We start from the raw sequence: 19826 nt of genomic DNA on the forward strand, positions 1-19826 counted from the left end.
ACTGCCATTGAATAGAAAGTGATTTTCCAAGTAACGCATACAAGCAACTACCTAGTGGGCCAACGTGCGGATATACCTGCGTTACATCTAATAATGCCCTCCACCACCTCTCAGCCACCCCGAGATGTCACTCCTACTCCCTCCTCCGCACACGAATCGTAACATCCAGTGGAGGAAAAATCGTCTGACCAAGAATGGCGTTCGCCGGCCTCTTACCCAACGGCTCGATATCATAATTAATCAATATATACCCAATGATAAGCTTCATAGCATGCGCCGCAAACCAGCGACCAGGGCTACACACAAGTCAATCACCATCCTTCTACCAACAATATTCCGAACCAATGGAGTGGGTAAACCACTTACCAAGAATGCCGCCCATGCCCAAAAGCCAAGAACTTCTCACTCGTCACCGGGATCATCATCGCCTTTGATTCCTGTGTTTCATTATCCGTAGCAAGGAAGCGGAAAGGCCGATACTCGTCCGGATCCTCATACGTCTGGTCATCCCGATGAACGCCGACCGCGGCTACAGCAAGCCAGGTACCATGGGGCAGGAACTGCCCGTCAGGAAGCGTGATGCCTCCTTTTTGGACCACTCGTCGGGACAGCATACGATCGGATAGTGGACTGAGACGGAGACTTTCCCGAATGGTGCTTTCCATCTGCGGCATTGATTGGGAGATGGGCTGGGATTTGTCCCGGTTTGCGAATGACGCTGTGGCTTCTTCGCGTAGGGTTTGGTAATATCGGCAGTCGGGGTCGGAACTGAGCAGGTCGAGGAAGAAGTTTGCTGTCATGGCTATGAGCACGTCGACGGGGAGGAATACCTGTGCATTAGCTTGTTAGTATGACGTTTATGTTATCATGGCAATAAAGCCCCACGGATAGATACACACTTACAATAAGGGTGAGCCGAACTATGAGACCGCTGATGTTTAATTTTCGCGTCGGATTCTGGCTCATGGCCAGATCAACCATCCATGTAACCATGTCTGCTGGCGGATTCCCGTTCTTGGTTCTCAGGCATTGTATGCGTTCTGTGAATGTCGGATGCAGGTAGATGATGAGACGCACCCAGTAATAATAGATGGGAAGTCCGGCAACGAGACCCAAGACGGATTTCAGTGGCCAGGGCACAAATTGAGACACGAAAAGCATCATGGCTCCAGCGACACGCGTAAAGGCCTTTACATAGTAGACAAATTTCCGATTCCTGGAGAGAGAGACACCGAAGAAGAGCCGAAGGCATATCCCGAAGATAATGCTGTCCAGGACTGTAGTCAGGTTAACTTCTTTCCATGCAGTGTCGCCGGGAGGGCCGAGTGCTTCATCCGTGGTATATCTCAGCTCATCGAGAAATGCGTCTTCAGTATTCGGGATATTCCGGGTAAGATCGTTCCTGATAGCTCTAATCAGTTCAAGATGGTCGTAATTGTCGAATGCCGGGGCAAGGAATGGGAGCGCGTGGACATCTTCGTTGGCCTTTTCGTGGGACAGGACGTTTTCTGGTTGACTCAGGAGCCATGGGATCTGCTCCGGTGGTAGCAAGACTTGGGGATAGAAGCTTGGGTTGCATAGTGCGAATGGCTCTGCTTTTGTGGAGAACTACAATCTCGCAGAAAGAGAACTCGTCAACATGGAAATAGAGAACGGTTCAACACATGTGCCAACCTTTCTATAGCCATCCTCACTAGATCTGGAGCCACTGTATTCCTGGAGGGATAATCTAAGAGCAGAAAGAGGTCCACTTGGAATTGAGGGCCACCATCGCATAGATGACGGCAACCTGAGATAGCCAAACCAAGGACATAGTATAACAAAAACCAGTACACAAAGAGAGGCGACGAGCATTTGCGCCGTTAAGCTGGTTGCCATGTTTTCGGCCTGCATTCTAATTGTGGGTGGGAATTCTCAATCTCGATGGAGCGTTTTGCTACTGAAGGTTGATGTAAAAGGGCATGGGCCTACGTTGGATACCATCCTCGACGAAAGAATCTTGGCCACCAGGAAGACAGCCCAACGTCTAGAACATGTCACTCCGGAACGTCTAAGGTTGAAGTAAGCTGACCCGTTCCCTGGAATGACTTGCCAGCTGTATTCTAAATGTGGCGCTCAGACTCAGGCATAATCATATATTACCAATTACTCCATACTACGGTAAAAAAAAATGAACGTGTCTCTTGCATCGGGGCTTTGGTCAGAATGTGTCAAATACGAACATGCAGTGTGATTGCCAAGATCTGCAGCCAATTATGTATACACAAAATAATAGGCATCCAATGACTAGAAAGTTTTTGTGATGCACTGATACAAGGCTTGAACCAAATACTATACGACCTAAAGACACGTAGGAAAAGAGAATGAGTCTGTGAGTGAAGGAAAAAGATGTGCATATGACTGAATTTGGCATGAGAAAGTGGGTGCATTCCAGCCAGCCTGGGATATCCTGCACTTGTCACATATTGAATGGTACTGTGAAGCATTACATTCGTTGTATTTAATGAATGCGGTAGAGGTATTAAAGAGGCTCAAGGGCATAACATAGACCAGGAACCCTTGTCCAGTCTCGCATAGCATCCACAATGGCTGATGAGCAGTACAGCCTCGTCGCTGCGGTCTTTAAATCGGCCTCGGCAGTTACCTGTATCGCTGTGTCCGTTTTCCTACTGTGCCCATGGATTGCTTATGCTAGATTACCGTCGTCTATAAAATCGCCAATCAATGGAAGAGGGCCATTATCAGCACTGCGGGCATGCTTGAATGAGATCACCGCCGGAAACAAAACCTCCACAAAAGGATACGAATTAGTGCGTCCATCTAACTCTTCCATGCAGGACAAGGCTTACGCTAACATTGCCGGGCGTACAGTACTCCAAAAATGGACAATCGTTTGCAATGCTGAACATCAACTTTCGCCCTCAAGTTATCCTACCTCCGGAGCATGTGCGCTGGCTGGTCACCCAACCAGAAGATATCCTGTCTCATGCCAAGGCCAGTGACGATGCTGACGCGCTGGGGTACATCTGGCCGTTGTTCGATGCATCAGCTTTACACTCCTTCGGAAAAGTCCTCCAGAGTGATCTCACTCGAAATGTCGTACAGACAGAGGAGGATGTCTTAGTAGAAGTGCAGCACATCATGGATGAGCTTGTTGGTCAGACAGAATCTTGGAAAGAAGTGAATATAGTTCATGTGTTCGAAAGGATCATGTACCAGGCGACGCAGCGTGTTTATGTGGGACTTCCTCTCTGTCGAGATACTACATATAACAAATGTGTGAAAGGATATGCCCGCTCCCTGGGAACGGCCATGGTGTTCGCGGCTCAGCTTACACCTTGGCCCCTCAGACAGGTTACAGCCCTGCTCGCAGGTCTGCCAGTTTACTATTATGTCCTTCGGGTCCGATCTTACCTTTCCCCGCTATTCAAGGAACGGATGGAGCGGCTGAAGGCGAAAGAAGGGACAAAGGGTAATTTACTAGAAGGCGAACCAGGGAACCTGATTACCTGGATGTCAAATAGCGTGATTGCCGGGGTCGGGCCCAAGTCGGTCAGCCCCAGCGCAATGGTAACATGGCTTGGAATATTGGTACGTAGTCCAACCTAGTGCCATCCTGATCCCCATCGGCATACTCCCAGAACTGAACTGATTGCACACAGGCCCTCCTACCAACAGATAATCTCTGGACTACATGTACAAATGTACTTCTTGATCTGCTTAGCTCTGAATCAGCGCACGCTTACCTTGATACCATCCGCGAGGAAGCCAAGTCAGTATTCTCTGCAAGCAAGGAGTCTGGTCAGCCGGTATCACACGGATTGAATCATATCGACAGCGCCATTCGGGAAAGCCTGCGGATGAATTCGCTATCCCTGAGATCCCTCCATCGCCAGGTTGTACGTCGTGGGGGGGTTGTGCTACCTGACGGCCAGAGGGTCCCTACAGGGACTTGGCTGTGTATTTTGTCCGGCAGCATTCAGAGAGACGACGACTTCTATGATGATGCACAGACCTACAGGCCCTTCCGTTTCATTCCAAAGCTGACTGGGGCTGGGAGCGGCAAAGCACCGATTTTGCCTTTGACGAATGAGAAGTATCTTAGCTTTGGGCATGGGCGACATGCATGGTGAGGAGCTAGGTTTGTTATTCCACTTTCACTACGCTAACTATCTCTTAGTCCCGGTCGATGGTTTTCGTTCCAGGTGATGAAGATCGTGATTGCATACATCATCGTCAACTATGACATCCAGCCACTGGAGAAACGCCCGGACAATATGGTGTTTGCAGATCTCAACATACCCCACCTATGCCACATTGTTCGGATCAAGGGGAGAGCATGAACCCGGTTGTGCTAGGCCATTATTGGGAGAGTGCAGTTGTTGCACAAGGTAGCAAGGGGGCAATAGACAAGAGAGGTTCTTACGTCTTCTTCACCCCGACTTTCCGATGTCAAATGCTTTTGCGTAGATTCCGATAGGCTGTAGAGCAAGGAGAATAGCAGAGCCTTTCATTGTTATATGATCGTGCATATGGCAACGTGATATAACGAGGTGGGGGGTAAAGTCTCGATCGTACAGCAGTAATTATGGTTACAGCGCATATTCGTATCCGGGTAGGCCTATCCTATACAAGGAATGCCTCAGGGTTCAGGTTTACGATCCCCCGCCTTAGCCTGAGGTCTTGGAAACAAACCTTCAGCCTCTGTGCAATGTAACGGCGCCCTCTAGAGCCCTTTCGAAGTTGGCTATACTTTTACCGACAAAACCCTCCGACCTGAATATGCTTGACCCATGGACAAGCCATGTGAATAGAATCATAAGATGCATTTTATACGAGGCCGCTGAATTACGTGCCGAGAATTGAATTCAAAACTTGCAGGTGGCAGTGTCTTACGATAGCAACCGGGTTGCCTGGATCTCAATATGATCGGCAGCCGATGTAGCACACGGTATCCATGGGTCGGAATATGCCAACTGCATGGTCTTTCCGGTTGAAGCCGGGAAGTACTTGGTCCTCCAACCAGACCCGTATTCTAGTTTTTGTAAGGGCTAGCCGTGATATAAAGCATTGTAAGCACAAGACCTGATGTGTGAGGTTTCACAAGGGGACTCCATTTGGTAGATGATATTAAAAAGCCAGCGCCTCAAAGTACCATTGAGGATGAAATTCAATCCAGTATGGGATTAGACAAAACAGGAAACATGGACATATACACTGCCACTAATGCATCCACAATCACAGTAATAACCACTAACTGCGGGTCAATGCTTATTCGGTGGGTCTATGTGATAAGATGCATGGTAGCGGAACATTAAGGTCTAACTCAACGGTGGTCTTCTGTGCTAGGTGTAGTTCGCTGTCAGACTCGGACCTCGTATCCTCCAATAGGACCACACAGGAGCATTGGATACGAACACATCTGGACCCTTGGCGCTTGAGTTCCGGCCGATCGCTACGGGTCTTACTAGGAGTACATGAAGACGGACGAATCTATGACATCCGACCATGATTGTGTGACAGATGGTGTGAACTTTCCTGACCTGTCCTGCTCAGGTCTGGATATACACGTAGGATGGCACATAGCATACTACTAGTGGCTTATATTCAGCTGGTGGTTTTGCCGGGCCGGATCCATAATGACAGCATAGGCCAGACGAAACATCTATAATTGGATAGAGTTTTATTTGACAGCTTCAAGGCAATCATGGGCACTGTACTACTGTCTGCAGGGTTGTCCCAATAAAGGTCAACATCACAGTTAGTCATAATCATTCGATACAATAATCAACGAGGTAGCTCGGGCCTCATCAGCAGCCCGGTACACAATCCTTAGCAAGGAGTCCAGAGATCACGAAGAGCAATAACCTAGTTTGCAAATCTCGCAGCAAACCACTCACGCGCAGAAGTCAAGTTGTGCTGTTCTTCCGGCCGACCCAACTTCGACGCTGTGATCTGCTTCAATTGCCTGGCGGTATCGACCTCCGTGTCTTCCAGCCCGAAGTACCGGCCGCCCGTCAGCTGCGTGAAGCCAAACATGAGCTTCACGTCCTCAAGCTCCTGGATTCCATGCGTATCAAAGGCCTCCCACGTCGGTAAGATGGGCTGGAACCGCGCTTTGTGTCCTGTAACCGCGGTGAAATCCGCCACGATCTGTTCAAAACTGCGGATGTCGCTGACACCGTGAACGAAGTGACCGTTCCATCGACCAGGGTCTAGGAAGATACCATGAACGATATCTCCGAAGTCGTCTGAGATGCTCAACCATGGAACATGCTCATCTCCACCCCAGTATGGCACTTTGAAAGTAAGGTATCCGTCGTCATCAGTGAAATGGGGAAATCCTCCGAACATAGGAGCGACCTCTTTGCCGAGGAAGTTTTCTAGAAACCACCCGGCGCCAATAGGGGTAAAGGTCTCGAAAGATTCAAGGGTCTTTGCGTAATTCTCAATCTTGTTCTTCACTGCTCGGGGGTTATTCTGATTGCTCCGGTCCACAGTCCTGTGATGATGGGGCCTTACTGTCCATTGCCTTCATTCGTACTCGGCCATTCGTCATCTCCGTGCAAGGGGGGCCAGAGCTAAATACGAGATGCTTCACGCCCGCCGCCACAGCGGAATCAACGATTATCTTGCCCATGTCGAACTCTGTTGGCCCATCTTCAGTAGCGAAGACCTTAATACGTCTGTTAACAGCTCAACTCTGTCGAGCTAACATAAGCCATACCTACCTTGTCATCAGAGTTGATGTTGACAAATGCTCCCCAAGAGCCACTAAATGCTGACAGCATGTCGTCGCTAGTAAATCCGTTTCCTTGAGCAATCTCGGCGCCGAGGGCAGCAAGCTTTAGGCTGGCATCGGACTCAGCGTTTCGAGTAATTACACGTACTCTAAAGTCCGGGTTTTGAAGCAGCGAATGAGCCACGGAACCACCCTGCTTGCCTGTACCCCCGAAGATGGTGATGAGCTTACGATCTGAGCTCATGATGAGATGGTGTCAGGGAGTCGCTGTATTTAGTTGATAAGGCCTCGTAAGGAATTGGTAGATATTATCAAAAGAACAGGAGGACTGAGTTGGTTACCGAAAGGCGAACTTGCGCATCTGGGCCTGACTTTATAGATAACTGTCAACCATATAACGCGCGTTCTGGGCAGCAGGCAGCACCATTACGCAATGAACGGCGACATCAGTCGAGTTGCGTTAAGCACATCCTGGAGCATCTTAGTTTGGGTCGTAGGACGCAGCTCGTGTCATCGTCTAATTAGGTTGGCATCACACCCTCACATGCAGGGATAGTCGGCCCTCACATTTGATACCGTTTCTCATTGGTTTGTAGTGCTTCTTTCCCACAATCCCACACCATGTACCCATCATAAATAGCACTATACAACGGTTTCCCATGTAGTATGAGACTTCCTAACTTCAAGATAATGTCTCACCTGGGCTGCCTGATGGGTTGGACCCCTTGCGCTCGGGTCTTCTCTCGGTTCATATGCAGTAATGCAGCACTGCTGACAATCTTAGCAAGGCTGTGAGTGTAGGAGGTGACAAAGCATTGCATGGCGTATATAAACAGCTCCTTCCAGGGTGACTTGTGTAGCTCAACTTCCTTCTCTACCTATCAAGAGAATACTCTATTACCGACCCAAACAGACGCCCCCGATGCCTTCTCAAATATTGACCCATGAGGAAGAGTACGACCTGGCTGTCCGCCAGGGGAAAGGCCTTGCCCAGCAATTCTTCGATCATGTTTTCCTCAACCCTTCCGCCGTTGCTCTGGTGGATGGTGATACCAATTTGACGTACCAGGACCTGCATGTGCGGGCTACAGTGCTTGCTCGAGAACTCCAATGGGGAAATCTGCATTTACAAGAGCCTGTTGGTGTTGTCGTGCAACATGGAATTTCAGATGTGGTTGCTCAAATGGCTATCCTGTATGCAGCGGGTACATGTGTTCCCATGGATCCAACTCTGCCTGACCTGCAGATCAAGGGTCGGCTAGACAGATTAGAGGCAAGATATATCCTCGTCGACCAAGCGAACCAGCATCGCGATCTGCCGTTCTACTCCTTAGTCGTCGATGACTCAAACGCGTCGTTTGCCAAGAGCTCCTGTGTCTCGGACAGTGACGAGCCTATGCAGACCACCCTGGAGCATCGCACCCACATCATACATACCTCCGGCACTACCAGCGAACCCAAGGCCGTTCAGATCGCGGCACGCTCTATCCTGCAGGTGGTCTTCCATGCACCGTTCCAGCCTCTGTACCCCACAGATAGAGTGGCCCATGTCAATAACTCAAGCTTCGATGTCTCCCTTTTTGATATCTGGGCACCACTGTTACGCGGAGCTTGCATTGTGGTTGTGAGCAAAATCACCCTGCTCGATCTGGAGGCCCTGGCAGCCTACATCGATCAGCAGAGAATTACGGTAATGGCCACTACCACCGCCATTCTCAATTTGGCGGCGTCGGTATACCCTCGTGCGTTTGAGAAGTTACGATTATGTTTCATCGGGGGTGAAGCTGCCAATATCCCGGCAATTGAGGCCGTTTTCCAAGCAGGCCCGCCAACGCAACTCATCAACGCGTATGGTCCGACCGAGTGCTGTATATTCTGCCTTGCACACAGAGTGACCATCGCCGATGTCCAGGCCGGAGCAGCCAGCATCGGAAAGCCAATCGGACGGACTGTAGCGTATATTTGTGATGAGGCTGGCCAGCCAGTCCCAGATGGCCACGAAGGTGAATTGCTTATTGGTGGCGCGGGTGTCTCACCAGGATACATCAACCAGCCAGACAAGAACAGAGCTTCATTTGTGGCTATTGAAGGTATCGACTGTGAGAGGTTCTACCGAACAGGCGACATTGTCCGCCGACGGGTGACAGATGGCCAAATTGACTACGTCGGCAGACGGGACCATCAAGTTAAAGTTCGTGGGTTTCGAATTGAGCTCGAAGCGGTCGAGTCTGCGATTATGAAAACTGGTCAGTTTTCTGAGGCAGTAGCGCTGAAGGTTGAAGCAGGCTCTGAAGGAGCAGGTTCGATCCTGGTTGCCTTCGCAGTTGCCCTCTCTGGAACCAAGCCTCACGCGGTCCTGAGTGCCGTGGATATGCTTAAAGCGGTCCTGCCGGACTACATGGTGCCTAAGATTGAGCTCATCTCCAAAATGCCTGTCAATAGCCATGCCAAAGTTGACCGAAAATACCTCGAGCACCTATTCCGCAACCGGTGGGCCGAACAGCATATCGATATCGACAACGAGGACAGCACTCGCGGGAAACTTGCCAATCTGTGGGCTAGTATCTTGGGTGTACCTGTCCCTGCTTCCAATGACAATGCTGATTTTTTCCTCCTTGGTGCTACGTCCATGCAAGCTTCGTTACTCATCAGTCGCATTCAGAGAGATTTTGATGTTCAGGTGTCTCTTCTGACTCTGTATGATAATAGCAATCTTATTGGGCTTGCTGGTATAATTGAAGAACGCATACACGGCACCCAGGAAAGCTTTTGCAAGGAGTCAGAAAAGCACATGTGGCTTGATGATAGCAAGCTTGCAGACAGCCTAGTTCCACTTGCAGGCCCTCCGGTCGATTGGTGTCGTGACACCGAGGGCCGGGTGTTCTTAACTGGGGCTACCGGTTTTGTAGGCTCATTCTTACTTGCTGACCTCCTGCGTCAGCCGAACGTGCATCAGGTCGGATGCTTGGTACGCGCCGTGGACCCAGCAACTGGCCTTAGGCGTCTACGAAGTGCACTAGCAAAATATAATCTCTGGGAGGACCAGTTTCGTTATAAACTGCTACCCCTCTGCGGCACCCTAGAAGACAAGTATCTTGGGCTGGGCCCGGATCGGTTTGAGGAAATTGCGCACTGGGCCAGTGTTGTCTTCCATCTCGGTGCGCGAGTTAACTACACCCAGCCCTATTCACTGCATCGTCCCGCCAATGTCCAAGGCACCGTTAATGTTCTGCGCCTAGCATGTGCGGGTCGGTCCAAAGCATTGCACTATGTTTCCAGTATCTCCTGTTTCGGCCCGACGGGGTTTATAACGGGCACACGGACCGTTATGGAGAATGAACCTCTTCCGCGACACTTAGAAGCCCTTCCTTATGACCACGGATATGCCCAGAGCCAGTGGGTGGTGGAGAACATGTTGCAACGTCTGATGGATAACGAGTTCCCCGTTGTGGTATATCGACCGGGGTTTATCACGGGACACAGCCAAACGGGCGCCTGTAACCCCGATGACTTTCTCAGCCGGTTGATCATTGCGTGCGAAGAGATGGGATCCTATCCTCTACTTCCAAATCAAAGGAAGGAATTCGTACCCGTTGACTACGTCAATGCCGTGATCCTGCATATTGCCTCCTCAGTGGCTACTGCTGTAGGCCAGGTATATCATATTGTGCCTCCAAACCGGGGCCTGTCCTTGGATATGAATGACTCCATGGAATTGGTTGGCTCTTTAGCCGAGGGAGGAGATTCTTCCGTCCGAGGTGTAAGCTACCAGCAGTGGGTCGAGGAGTTGGATAGACAGTCCCCCGAGCGGCTTCGGCCGTTACAACCTATGTTGACGGAAAAGCTATACCAAGGACTCTCACGGTGGGAGCTGTACGAGAACATGCCCGTGTATGACACCACCAACACGGGACAAGCGCTCGAGAGCTACCCTGGTGGTCTCAAGTTTCCCGTGTTGGATTCTGCCTTGATGCAAAAATATATCCAGTACCTGCAAACTCAGCCAACGTGTCCAAAAGAGGACAATGCATCGAACGGCACGGAGAGCTAGGGAGCACGATCCACAACACTATTGATTGTATTGCCGAAAATTGTATAGATGTTGATCTCGGTTGTATGTTTGCAATGGGCAAGTTATATTTAGTCGGGCTTTGGGGGGAGGTATGTCTTCAGGTATATTGAGTTTTGCTTCAAAGAAACGTCATCATATGGGGCAATTAGGCTTTGTTTTCGTACAGTGCAGTCAATTACAATGTCAATATCACGATCATTCCCCACCTCCCTATGCTGTGGTCTGACCTCAGTCCCTACTCCCGGGCCGTCTTCCACGTGGCATTGAAAACTAGCGATTTTCCACGCGCGGTCTGGGGTTCAACCTCATATTAACCCTCTAAAAATAAATGTAAAATTATTGACATCCGTGCTGAAAACGGTGTCGGTTAACGACTCTCCTAGGTCGAAGCGGGTATGGACTAACGCATGCTGTCAGTAGGGGCAAATCAGGAGGAACCTGGGGACAAATCAGGGCTACGAGCTACTGCAACTGTTCAATCTTCTGTCACACGGTTCCACCTGAGAACACGTATTCGGATTGAGATAGTCACGGAGCCTCCCGTCACATCGGCTGGGTATGGCCGCCGTGGCAGCTGGTATAGCAACAGAGTGGTCTATTCTCGGATCTTGGCGTAATTAGACGGGTTAATAGTCAGTTGTGGAGAGGAAGATCCTATATATAGAAGTTGTCCCTAAAGGGGGATGCAAGCAACGAGAAAGGAGAAGGCGGTGGGCGATGGGCTGACCCGGCATAACTTCCCCAGCGCGTGAGCGGTGAGGCCCATCGACCCAATGACAAACCATGGAAAATCAGACTGCAGATTGGGCTGTGGTCACGGGGGTGGTTGCCTTTTGCCCCTATTCCACTTATTAGGCGCCCGTGGTACCAGATAACCCTAAGTAGGTCCTGGCACACACCCCCCCCCCCCCCCTTCTTCCATGTCCTCAAAATAGACGCTTCAAAGCAGGATCATCGACCACCGTGACAACATTCCTCTACCGTCGATGTGGTTTTCTGCCGACGGAACGATTCAACAATTGGCGTGTACCCTTCACTCGGATTTGCTGATCATGGGAAAGGGTGTCTCACCTTCTCCACCGGACCATTGATCAACGGCGCACTATAGGGATAAATAGTTAGGGTTGCCCCTCATTGACCGTCGTCAGCACCCCACTACTCCTAACTGACTCCAATTATTTGTGTCCATACTCGAAATATGTCAAGTTCCCCCATGTTCCGCGCCATTTGATCCTTTAAAAGCCATTCAGACGTGGCGCGTTCGATTTTCAGGCACATCCAGCGCGTCGCCATGCATTTGGGATTGTCCTCGAGCTTACTCTAATATCTACGTCTCCGTATTCGCGGAGATGACACGGGTCGCGATGGATCAGGACACGGAGAACAAGGTCCTTGTCATCAAGAATATGGACTCGGGATATCTGGTCGCCGGTGAACAAGTCACCCTCGAGGACGTGCCCTATGGCGCGACCGAACCGATCGCCGAGGACGAGTTAATGGTGCAACTTCTCTATGCGACCTACGACCTCTTCAAACGGGACCTGGCCAGTTCCTCGGCTGACGCGACGGAATTGCGGGGCCGCAAGCCGGTCGAGACGATGAGTATCGCGAAAGTCATCAAATCCAACAATGAGCATTTCCAGGAGGGGGATATGGTGATCGCTCGCTTGCCGGTTCAACAATACGCGCTGATTAAAGCCGACGACGTGACCAACTTGAAGCTCCTCGAGAATCCCTACGAGTTCGATGATATTCGGTTATTCCTCAGCGTCCTGGGCGTCCCAGGTCTCTTAGCCTTCTCCTCGTTATACGAAATCGGCCGACCTAAAAAAGGTGAAACGATCCTCATCGTGGGTGCGAGCGACGAAATCGGCCAACTCGTCGGCCAGATGGCTCGACTCGAAGGGTTAAAAGTGTTCGGTAGCGTCGAATCAGATGAAAAACTCGATTTTCTTATTACGGAACTCGGCTTCGATGGAGGATTTAATTACGCCAAGGAGAGCCCTTACGAAGCTCTCCCTCGTCTCATCCCCGACGGCATCGATATATACTATGATAACCTGAGCTGGATGTCCCGCCTGAATATTGGCGGGCTCGATACCCATTTCGACCTTCTTGGTAGCAGACATTTGAATGCTGCATTTGCGTCCATGCGACGGTACGGCCGCATCATGTTCTATGGCACGATCGCCGAACAGACCGTGCTGGACCCTATCATCGGCATGTTTTTGCACAATACTGTTTTGAAACGCCTCACGATCCGCGGATTCGCGCTGTCTGACCCCAGCTTTGGGAAGAAGTGGGGCAAGCTTCATATGGAACGCATGCAACAATGGGTCAAGGAAGAGAAACTCAAGATCCCTACCTTCGAGATTACCGGTATGGAACATGCGGCCAAGGCCTTCGTGGAGGCCTTCTACTCCAGCGAGAATACGCATACGCATACCATCTTAGCGGTTACATGATCGGCGACGTGCTTCTGATCTGGGAAATACACCGTTCGACACCGTTCGCCCGCGCTGCCCTGACAGAGTTGAGGCTGTTCTTTCCCTCATCGTCCGTGTCTCCATTCGCAGCAAAATCCAGGGCATACATGGTCACATGGACCATATGCGACGACTACCTTCCGCAATCATCATGGCTTGCGAGCCAGCTCGACAGCACATCACGTTTTGTGCCATAATGCAGGGGCCTGTAAGGACACCGGTGAACGCCCTCCAGCCCATTGAACCTCTCTCATCCGTTCCCATCTCTCGACATACTTTTCCTTCAATGGGAATTGGGCAATTTGGCCGGTCATCTTTCCTACCATCAAACGGTGGAAAAACAGCGGACCGTTAATAGAACCGCCCCACCGCTCACCGCCTTCTGCCCGACGAAAGCGCTGCCTTTTACCGAACACCAAAAACCCCTGTACCTCACTCGATTGCTCGCACGGGAACGCTAGCTGGAGAAGATTTTCTTACGGTCCTATTACTTTGCCGATACTTTTTTGCGCTTTTTTCTTAGAGGCTTGAATTACACGAAGAGGGGGTGCCTTCATACTAAACAACTCGCGTTCAACCTTGTAAATATACAGTAGGCGGTCAGATAAAAGCTCGGGCCATCACAATACCCGTGAGCCGTGGTTCTTCGGATCCTTTCGGGTACCCAAGCTTACAATTGCCTTTGGTTCAGGGTCTCATCAACCGAGAACTTAATGCCTTTGACCATGTTTTAATCTCACATTAATACGGTCTGTATCTTTGCTATGCGGGCTTACTCATGCGAAAGTTGCAGTCTAGGTTATGGATTAGGAGTTAGAGAATGGGATTACCACACCATGTAATTCGGCAGGATTATATATAATGGGAACTGTACATCTAAGCATCTACCAAAGAGACTAGTTAATACATTAATCCAAGTGCCAAATTCTCGTGACCAAATCCAGGAGCGACATAGAATCCCTTTGCAATTTGCCATCTAGTGGCTGGTCGTCCACTCAGCCGAAAGCTGGAGAAAACTTCACTCGGATGACGACATATAGTGACAGGATTTTCTCAGAAAGGATATCTACTCTGTAGCAGTTTGGCACTAGGAACGGCATGGGAAACCAGGGTTTGGAGAATGAGACAGTCTATTAGACTCTATTGCAACATTACAAGTGGGCCGGTCCTAACCAGTTTTCGATCATTTACCCATGTTACAGAAGCTATCAAGATGCACAAGTTAACTCACCGAGTTCATCTCGTGTGCTTGATGTCGTTGTGCCAGCTCAGTAAGGTTGATGAATCCCACGGCTGAGGAGAGGCTTCATACAGCCGCCGAATTGGACAAATCCTATGAAGCCTTACCAGGATTATGTGATTTGCAGCCTCTGATAAAGTTCTATGAATACTTTGTAAGTCCAATGCTGATGGATGCATTAAATTCTAGGAGGGATCGAATCTTGCAGGCTACTTCGGCTCCTGGGCCTCTACTTCGAGACTTATTCTCCTTAGCCACAACTCATTCTGTTACCTTTCCTTCAATTCATTATTCTATCGTTCCGGTTCATTGAGCTCCAGTATAGGAGTGTCCAGTTATATGGACCCGCTCGTTCACTCCCAGCCATCCCGTGTTGATTGTGCAGAAAGTAAATGAATAACATGTCAAATGTTTGGATATGCGTTGTAGCCAGATGGGGATTTGTTTCAAACTCCTTCGCAGTATGCTTGGGCCTGTTGCTCCTTTATTGAAGCCATTACCTTCAGTGTTTTATCTTCATCATATAATCAGGTTGCTGTGCGAACAATGCCCTTTGATGCTGTGTTTCGGGTGCAGTGGCCATAACAATGAACAGGCAAATATGACATAGCACACGTTCGGTTTTGGAAGGCAACACGTAAAGGGAAATAACAGCATGGCAAACCTATCTACGATGTCCAAGCCGGATTTCTTAGGGGGTGCCTGGTAGGTTTGCGGTGATGATGATGCGAGACCATACATGCCAGGCCAGCAATAAAGGCTCGCAGCTCTCCTTCCATTGAGGTAATGAACACGGCATTAAGAAACAGTATATTAGCATTTTATAAGAGTAGCGACTAAGACAATGGTCTCATCACTCGCCTCAGGGTCCCAGCATGTCTACGACTTTAGCACAACAGCGCCAGATTGAATCCATTGATATGTATTCGAAAAGAGCCTCCGTAGTTAGCTCTGACCAGGGTATATAAAGATCGCTCAAAGGCCAAAGTTGAAACGTTTAAACGGCCATTCTCCTGTTTCATACTAATGATTCAAATGGTCCTCTGCATTCTGAGGCAGTGTGGGTGACGCACGTCTGCCCTGTCCATGAGAGGTATCCCCTATAACCAGTTGGTTTTCTTTATAGACCTAGAGGCTTTGTCCAACATGGTGGCCCTTGATAGCATCGTGGTTATACAAGCGCATGACTTGCCATCCTAACGATTGTCCAATCCAATGATACAAATATATCAACATCAGGGCAAGATTACTGCTGGTTTACTTTCTAGTTTGACCCGTCACGCTACGATCTCCTCTAGTTTCCGAACATCATGGAACGCGTCGCTAACTCTCAGAATAATAACCATATTGATGGTTCGCAAGCTATACAGGATGCCCCGAAGTATGCAATAGTCCAGACTGGGGCTCTCGTGCCGTGCCCAGCGGAACACGTCCAAGTCAGCATTTTCTCCTATACCTGGAGGGACTTTAAGCTCGATTCCCCAGTTACAGAGAGAAAGCACACTATGTGCACACAACACGCACAATTGGTTGGCAAAGCGTTTGTGCAACTCGATACCTGCTTTAAATTCAACGATAGAAATATCATGCCGCAAGAGGATATGAATATTTTGCAGTATTCGTGGTACCAAAGAGCAGCGGTGTGCTTGGTGTATCTCCAGGATGTCACATACGACAAAGACACAGATGACCATGATGCGGTGCTAGAACGACTTGGAAGAGCTCGGTGGCTCACAGAGCCCTGGGCCTTGCAGGAACTGTTAGGCTCAAGGGAAATATATTTTTATTCTCGGGAGGTCGATGCATTCAAGGGGTAAAAAAGACCAGTATATTGCGCCAGCTTTCGGAGTGGACTGGGATCAAGCAATACTTTCTCAGCAATCCTGCCAACGTAAGGCATGCTTGTATAGCTAAGCGTATGTCCTGGGCAGCCACTCGAAACTATGATTCGGGTAACGCGGTATACAGCTTAAGGGAAATATTCAATGTGAGTCTGACTCCGAAACGGGATGAGCTGCCATGCGCTGCTTTTCGCCGGTTGCAAATGAAGCTGATACAGAAGTATCCCCATGATCTTTCGATATTTGCGTGGAAAGTCTGTGATGAGACTGTGTCTCCCAGTCGCCACACATTATTCGCCAATTCACCTAAGGAGTTTGCCTCTTGCTCCAAGCTTCAACTCAATACACCCCCGTGGCCAGTGCAACTAGTTTCTGGCGATGATGAGAAAGTGGTCCTCAATCTACCTCTCCACAATGAGGGGCGTGATTATTATTTGCTATCTGTGAACTCTCATGAATTGGGCACGCATAGTACTATTGCCATCATGGTCAAATGGATACGAGAAATGTCGTGCTTTATACGGGTTGATCTTTGCAATACTTATACCTGGTCACAAGAGATGAAAATTGGACGAATTTGTGTCGAAGCATCCGGGCAGGTGAAGTATGAACCTACTGTCTGAGCATGAAGGCAGAGAAAGGTTAGCACAGCTAGAGGAGATGCTGTATTATAAATACACAGATGATTATCATTGATTGACCCCCTTCCTGTTGTCACTTTATTCCTGAGAGTTGTATGCAACATCCTCGCATACATTTGGGATCATGAGTTGATCTTTATCGGCGCACAGCCTCATGGATATCTTAGCATGTCTTTCACAGATATTCTGTGAATTACCCAAAGTTACTTGCATTGCCGATGACGCCTGCTTGGTTCAACACGCTGCCCTCCCCTTAGCTTTCTTCCTTACGTTTGATGCTGTGCAACCTTCTATTATGTGTATTGGTTCATTCCTTTGACAATTCGCCGTTCATTCAATTTGATGTGTGTTTAAAAGTTAAAGGATTGTGCTGGTACATGATGCAATATTGCAGCAACCAAGACTTGTCAGATGAACGGAGTATTCATTAAGCCATCCGGTGAAACATTCTGAAAGCTCTGCAAGGACTGATGGAGAGCATTGAGTTTAGGCGACGTAGAAGCAAATGATAAAATGGAGCAATAGTAACCATAAAGAGAATGTAGCAGCAGAGGTGTGATAGCAGGATAGCAGATTAACAGAGAGACGGACAGAAACGAAGTTTAGGTTGTTCGTTCATCCACGTAAAGAGAGGGCATTCTGCACAAGGCCATAGAGACGGGCAGAGGTTTCGTCCTGCTCAAAGTGGCAGGCTCCATCCTTCAGGATGTGGATGCGTCCCTTTACTTTCAATGTCTTGCGTAAGTCTTCACGATCTATACAGCTCACGTTGCTAATGTTCGTACGGTGGCACTTCACCCCAGGCAAATTGGGCGTTTTGGTCGACTTGTGCGATTCTGGCGGCTCTTTGGTGAGATAAATCAGTGTGTTCCCAGTAGGACTGTAGGGATGGTCATGCCAACAGTTAAGGGCCCAGCCAATTCGGAGCCCAGACTCAGGGATAAACTGCGCATCGATATAAAACTCATCCTGACGGTCTGTTACTCCCTTTATCTCGCTCCCATCGTCAAGTGTTGTAACATTAGCACAGTCGCGGAACTGGAATGGTGACCCCGCGAGCACATCATTCGTAAGTGGCTCACTAGGATCCGTGTGTTTCCATTCGAATATTGAAAGGTCTTTGGGGTATTCTCTCATGATTTCATGCTGGAGCTGAAGCATCGCTTCTGCCAGGCCAACCCCGTATCGTGGAACAAACGACTTGGACACACGGAAGATTCCGATCAGACAATACGCGCATTCTTCGGTTACTGGCTCACGGTGCCCATTAACCGGAGGATGTCGCTCGGATGCCCAAGACATACGTTTGGCCACGCTGCAACTTTGCACTTTCCCGGGGTCCTTTAGTACCGTCTTATCGATGAATGTGAGACGAGACAGCTCCTCGCAAAGGTCATCTTTGCTACCCACTTTCGTCCAATTCCTTCTGAAGAATACTATCTTCTTCGAGGCCACCAGTTCCGGGAGTGTATGTGTCTGCGTAAACCAGACGCTCTTCTTCCAATCCTGGTCGGGTCCAATGTCAGATAGATATACAAAACATAGGGATGCCTTTCCATAAATATCATAGATGCATTTCAAGAGGTCGTTGCTGGAAATATGCTTGGCGCAGGAGGACTCCGTCCACAACCATTCGTGATTGTACTCCATCGCCTTATCGCAGGCTAGTTTCTGACGCTCTGTATCGGAGAGAACGTAATGTGGTGGCTCCGGACCCTGTACAAATTGCGTATCCCAACTTCGCGAAAAAATTGCAAAGCGTGAGGGAAATTGTTCGACAGTACAAAAGTCCCTTAGATCCCCCTCCTTACAATAGAAAAGATTGTGACGATTCATTTCGTATATTCTAAAGTGAGTGGTCATAAAGCGCGGTTGACCGAAGCCGAAGGAGGCTTGCCGTAGAGGATTGCTGTTCGCCAGTGCTCACCAGATAGAGGATGGCTGCAGTACACCAATTGCTTCTATCACTATCGTTTTCACATGAACGAGCTGGTGTGCCTAAGATCACTTTCTGTGAGATCCACTGATCTCAATGATGGACCGGAACAAGGTAAAATGAAATAACAGCGGAGATAATTCCTTAATAAGGACTTGTCAACAAGTGCTAGGCTTGGAGGAATGAAGTATATCATCCACGGTTGGAATCGTACGGCTTTTTATAGATTTTCATAGTTCATTGACGCCGACTATTGCCGGGGTCTCTAGCCGATCAACATGGGATTTTTCTACCGTCAGAATGATCGTTCCTGAGGGGCATTTACAATGAAACTGACTTAAACTAGTACTGTATACCCTTTGGCAACTTCCAGTCCTGGATATATACGGAGGTACTAGCAGAGACTTAACTGAAACTTATTTGAAAAGCCCCTGTGCGTGATGTACCAAATTGCTGTTGGAAAGTACCCTGTTAGACTTTCTTGTGTTTTTTCTTTGACCTTCGATGGGTCATGTCCACCTCTAAGTCGAGTAACTCCATCTTTGACGGAATTGTCCAAGATGATGTTCATTGTTGCCTTCCTGTATCACAATTTACCATCAGCTTCGGTAAAGACCGAAGGGTCTTGGCACATAATGCCAATTTCCATTTACTTCCAAGGGCATCCCTTTCTCAAAGCCCAAATCTGGTATCTGGACCTAGTTAGTATTGACTGGCTAACAAGTAAAGCTGAAAGTAAAGAGCAGGTGATGTATGATTTTCGGGCTATACACTAAGTACTCTTGGCTACGTGCATATATGAGCAATATAAAGTACTGAGACTGATATATACTTAACCGCAAGGTGATTTATGAGGGGAAGCTGTGGA

General features: G+C 49.0%; 7 protein-coding genes across 7 annotated transcripts; 4 read left to right on the forward strand and 3 right to left on the reverse strand.

Annotated features, from left to right (window-relative positions):
- Positions 1-133: 133 nt before the first annotated feature.
- ABOM_003296 (cytochrome P450) lies at positions 134-1878 on the reverse strand (the record flags this gene model as incomplete). The annotated part of the gene is made up of 4 exons (XM_022530426.1): positions 134-296; positions 367-830; positions 904-1608; positions 1675-1878. 4 exons carry the CDS (start codon positions 1876-1878, stop codon positions 134-136), a joined length of 1536 nt encoding a protein of 511 aa, XP_022391588.1.
- A 707-nt stretch (positions 1879-2585) lies between these two features.
- Positions 2586-4343, forward strand: ABOM_003297 (cytochrome P450; the record flags this gene model as incomplete). The annotated part of the gene is made up of 4 exons (XM_022530427.1): positions 2586-2810; positions 2872-3591; positions 3663-4129; positions 4181-4343. 4 exons carry the CDS (start codon positions 2586-2588, stop codon positions 4341-4343), a joined length of 1575 nt encoding a protein of 524 aa, XP_022391587.1.
- A 1525-nt stretch (positions 4344-5868) lies between these two features.
- On the reverse strand, positions 5869-6986 carry ABOM_003298 (NmrA/HSCARG family protein; the record flags this gene model as incomplete). Its single annotated transcript, XM_022530428.1, has 3 exons — positions 5869-6464; positions 6523-6676; positions 6732-6986. 3 exons carry the CDS (start codon positions 6984-6986, stop codon positions 5869-5871), a joined length of 1005 nt encoding a protein of 334 aa, XP_022391595.1.
- Positions 6987-7664: 678 nt separating this feature from the next.
- Positions 7665-10793, forward strand: ABOM_003299 (non-ribosomal peptide synthetase; the record flags this gene model as incomplete). Its single annotated transcript, XM_022530429.1, has 1 exon — positions 7665-10793. One exon carries the CDS (start codon positions 7665-7667, stop codon positions 10791-10793), a length of 3129 nt encoding a protein of 1042 aa, XP_022391594.1.
- Positions 10794-12163: 1370 nt separating this feature from the next.
- On the forward strand, positions 12164-13279 carry ABOM_003300 (MDR family NADP-dependent oxidoreductase; the record flags this gene model as incomplete). Its single annotated transcript, XM_022530430.1, has 1 exon — positions 12164-13279. One exon carries the CDS (start codon positions 12164-12166, stop codon positions 13277-13279), a length of 1116 nt encoding a protein of 371 aa, XP_022391514.1.
- Positions 13280-15850: 2571 nt separating this feature from the next.
- Positions 15851-17004, forward strand: ABOM_003301 (uncharacterized protein; the record flags this gene model as incomplete). Its single annotated transcript, XM_022530431.1, has 2 exons — positions 15851-16299; positions 16368-17004. The coding sequence occupies 2 exons, from the start codon at positions 15851-15853 to the stop codon at positions 17002-17004; spliced, it is 1086 nt and encodes a 361-aa protein (XP_022391513.1).
- A 633-nt stretch (positions 17005-17637) lies between these two features.
- Positions 17638-18672, reverse strand: ABOM_003302 (uncharacterized protein; the record flags this gene model as incomplete). The annotated part of the gene is made up of 1 exon (XM_022530432.1): positions 17638-18672. The coding sequence occupies one exon, from the start codon at positions 18670-18672 to the stop codon at positions 17638-17640; it is 1035 nt and encodes a 344-aa protein (XP_022391516.1).
- Between the last annotated feature and the right edge of the window lie 1154 nt (positions 18673-19826).

Source organism: Aspergillus bombycis (assembly GCF_001792695.1).
Source record: "Aspergillus bombycis strain NRRL26010 chromosome Unknown contig00020, whole genome shotgun sequence".
Lineage (NCBI taxonomy): Eukaryota > Fungi > Ascomycota > Eurotiomycetes > Eurotiales > Aspergillaceae > Aspergillus > Aspergillus bombycis.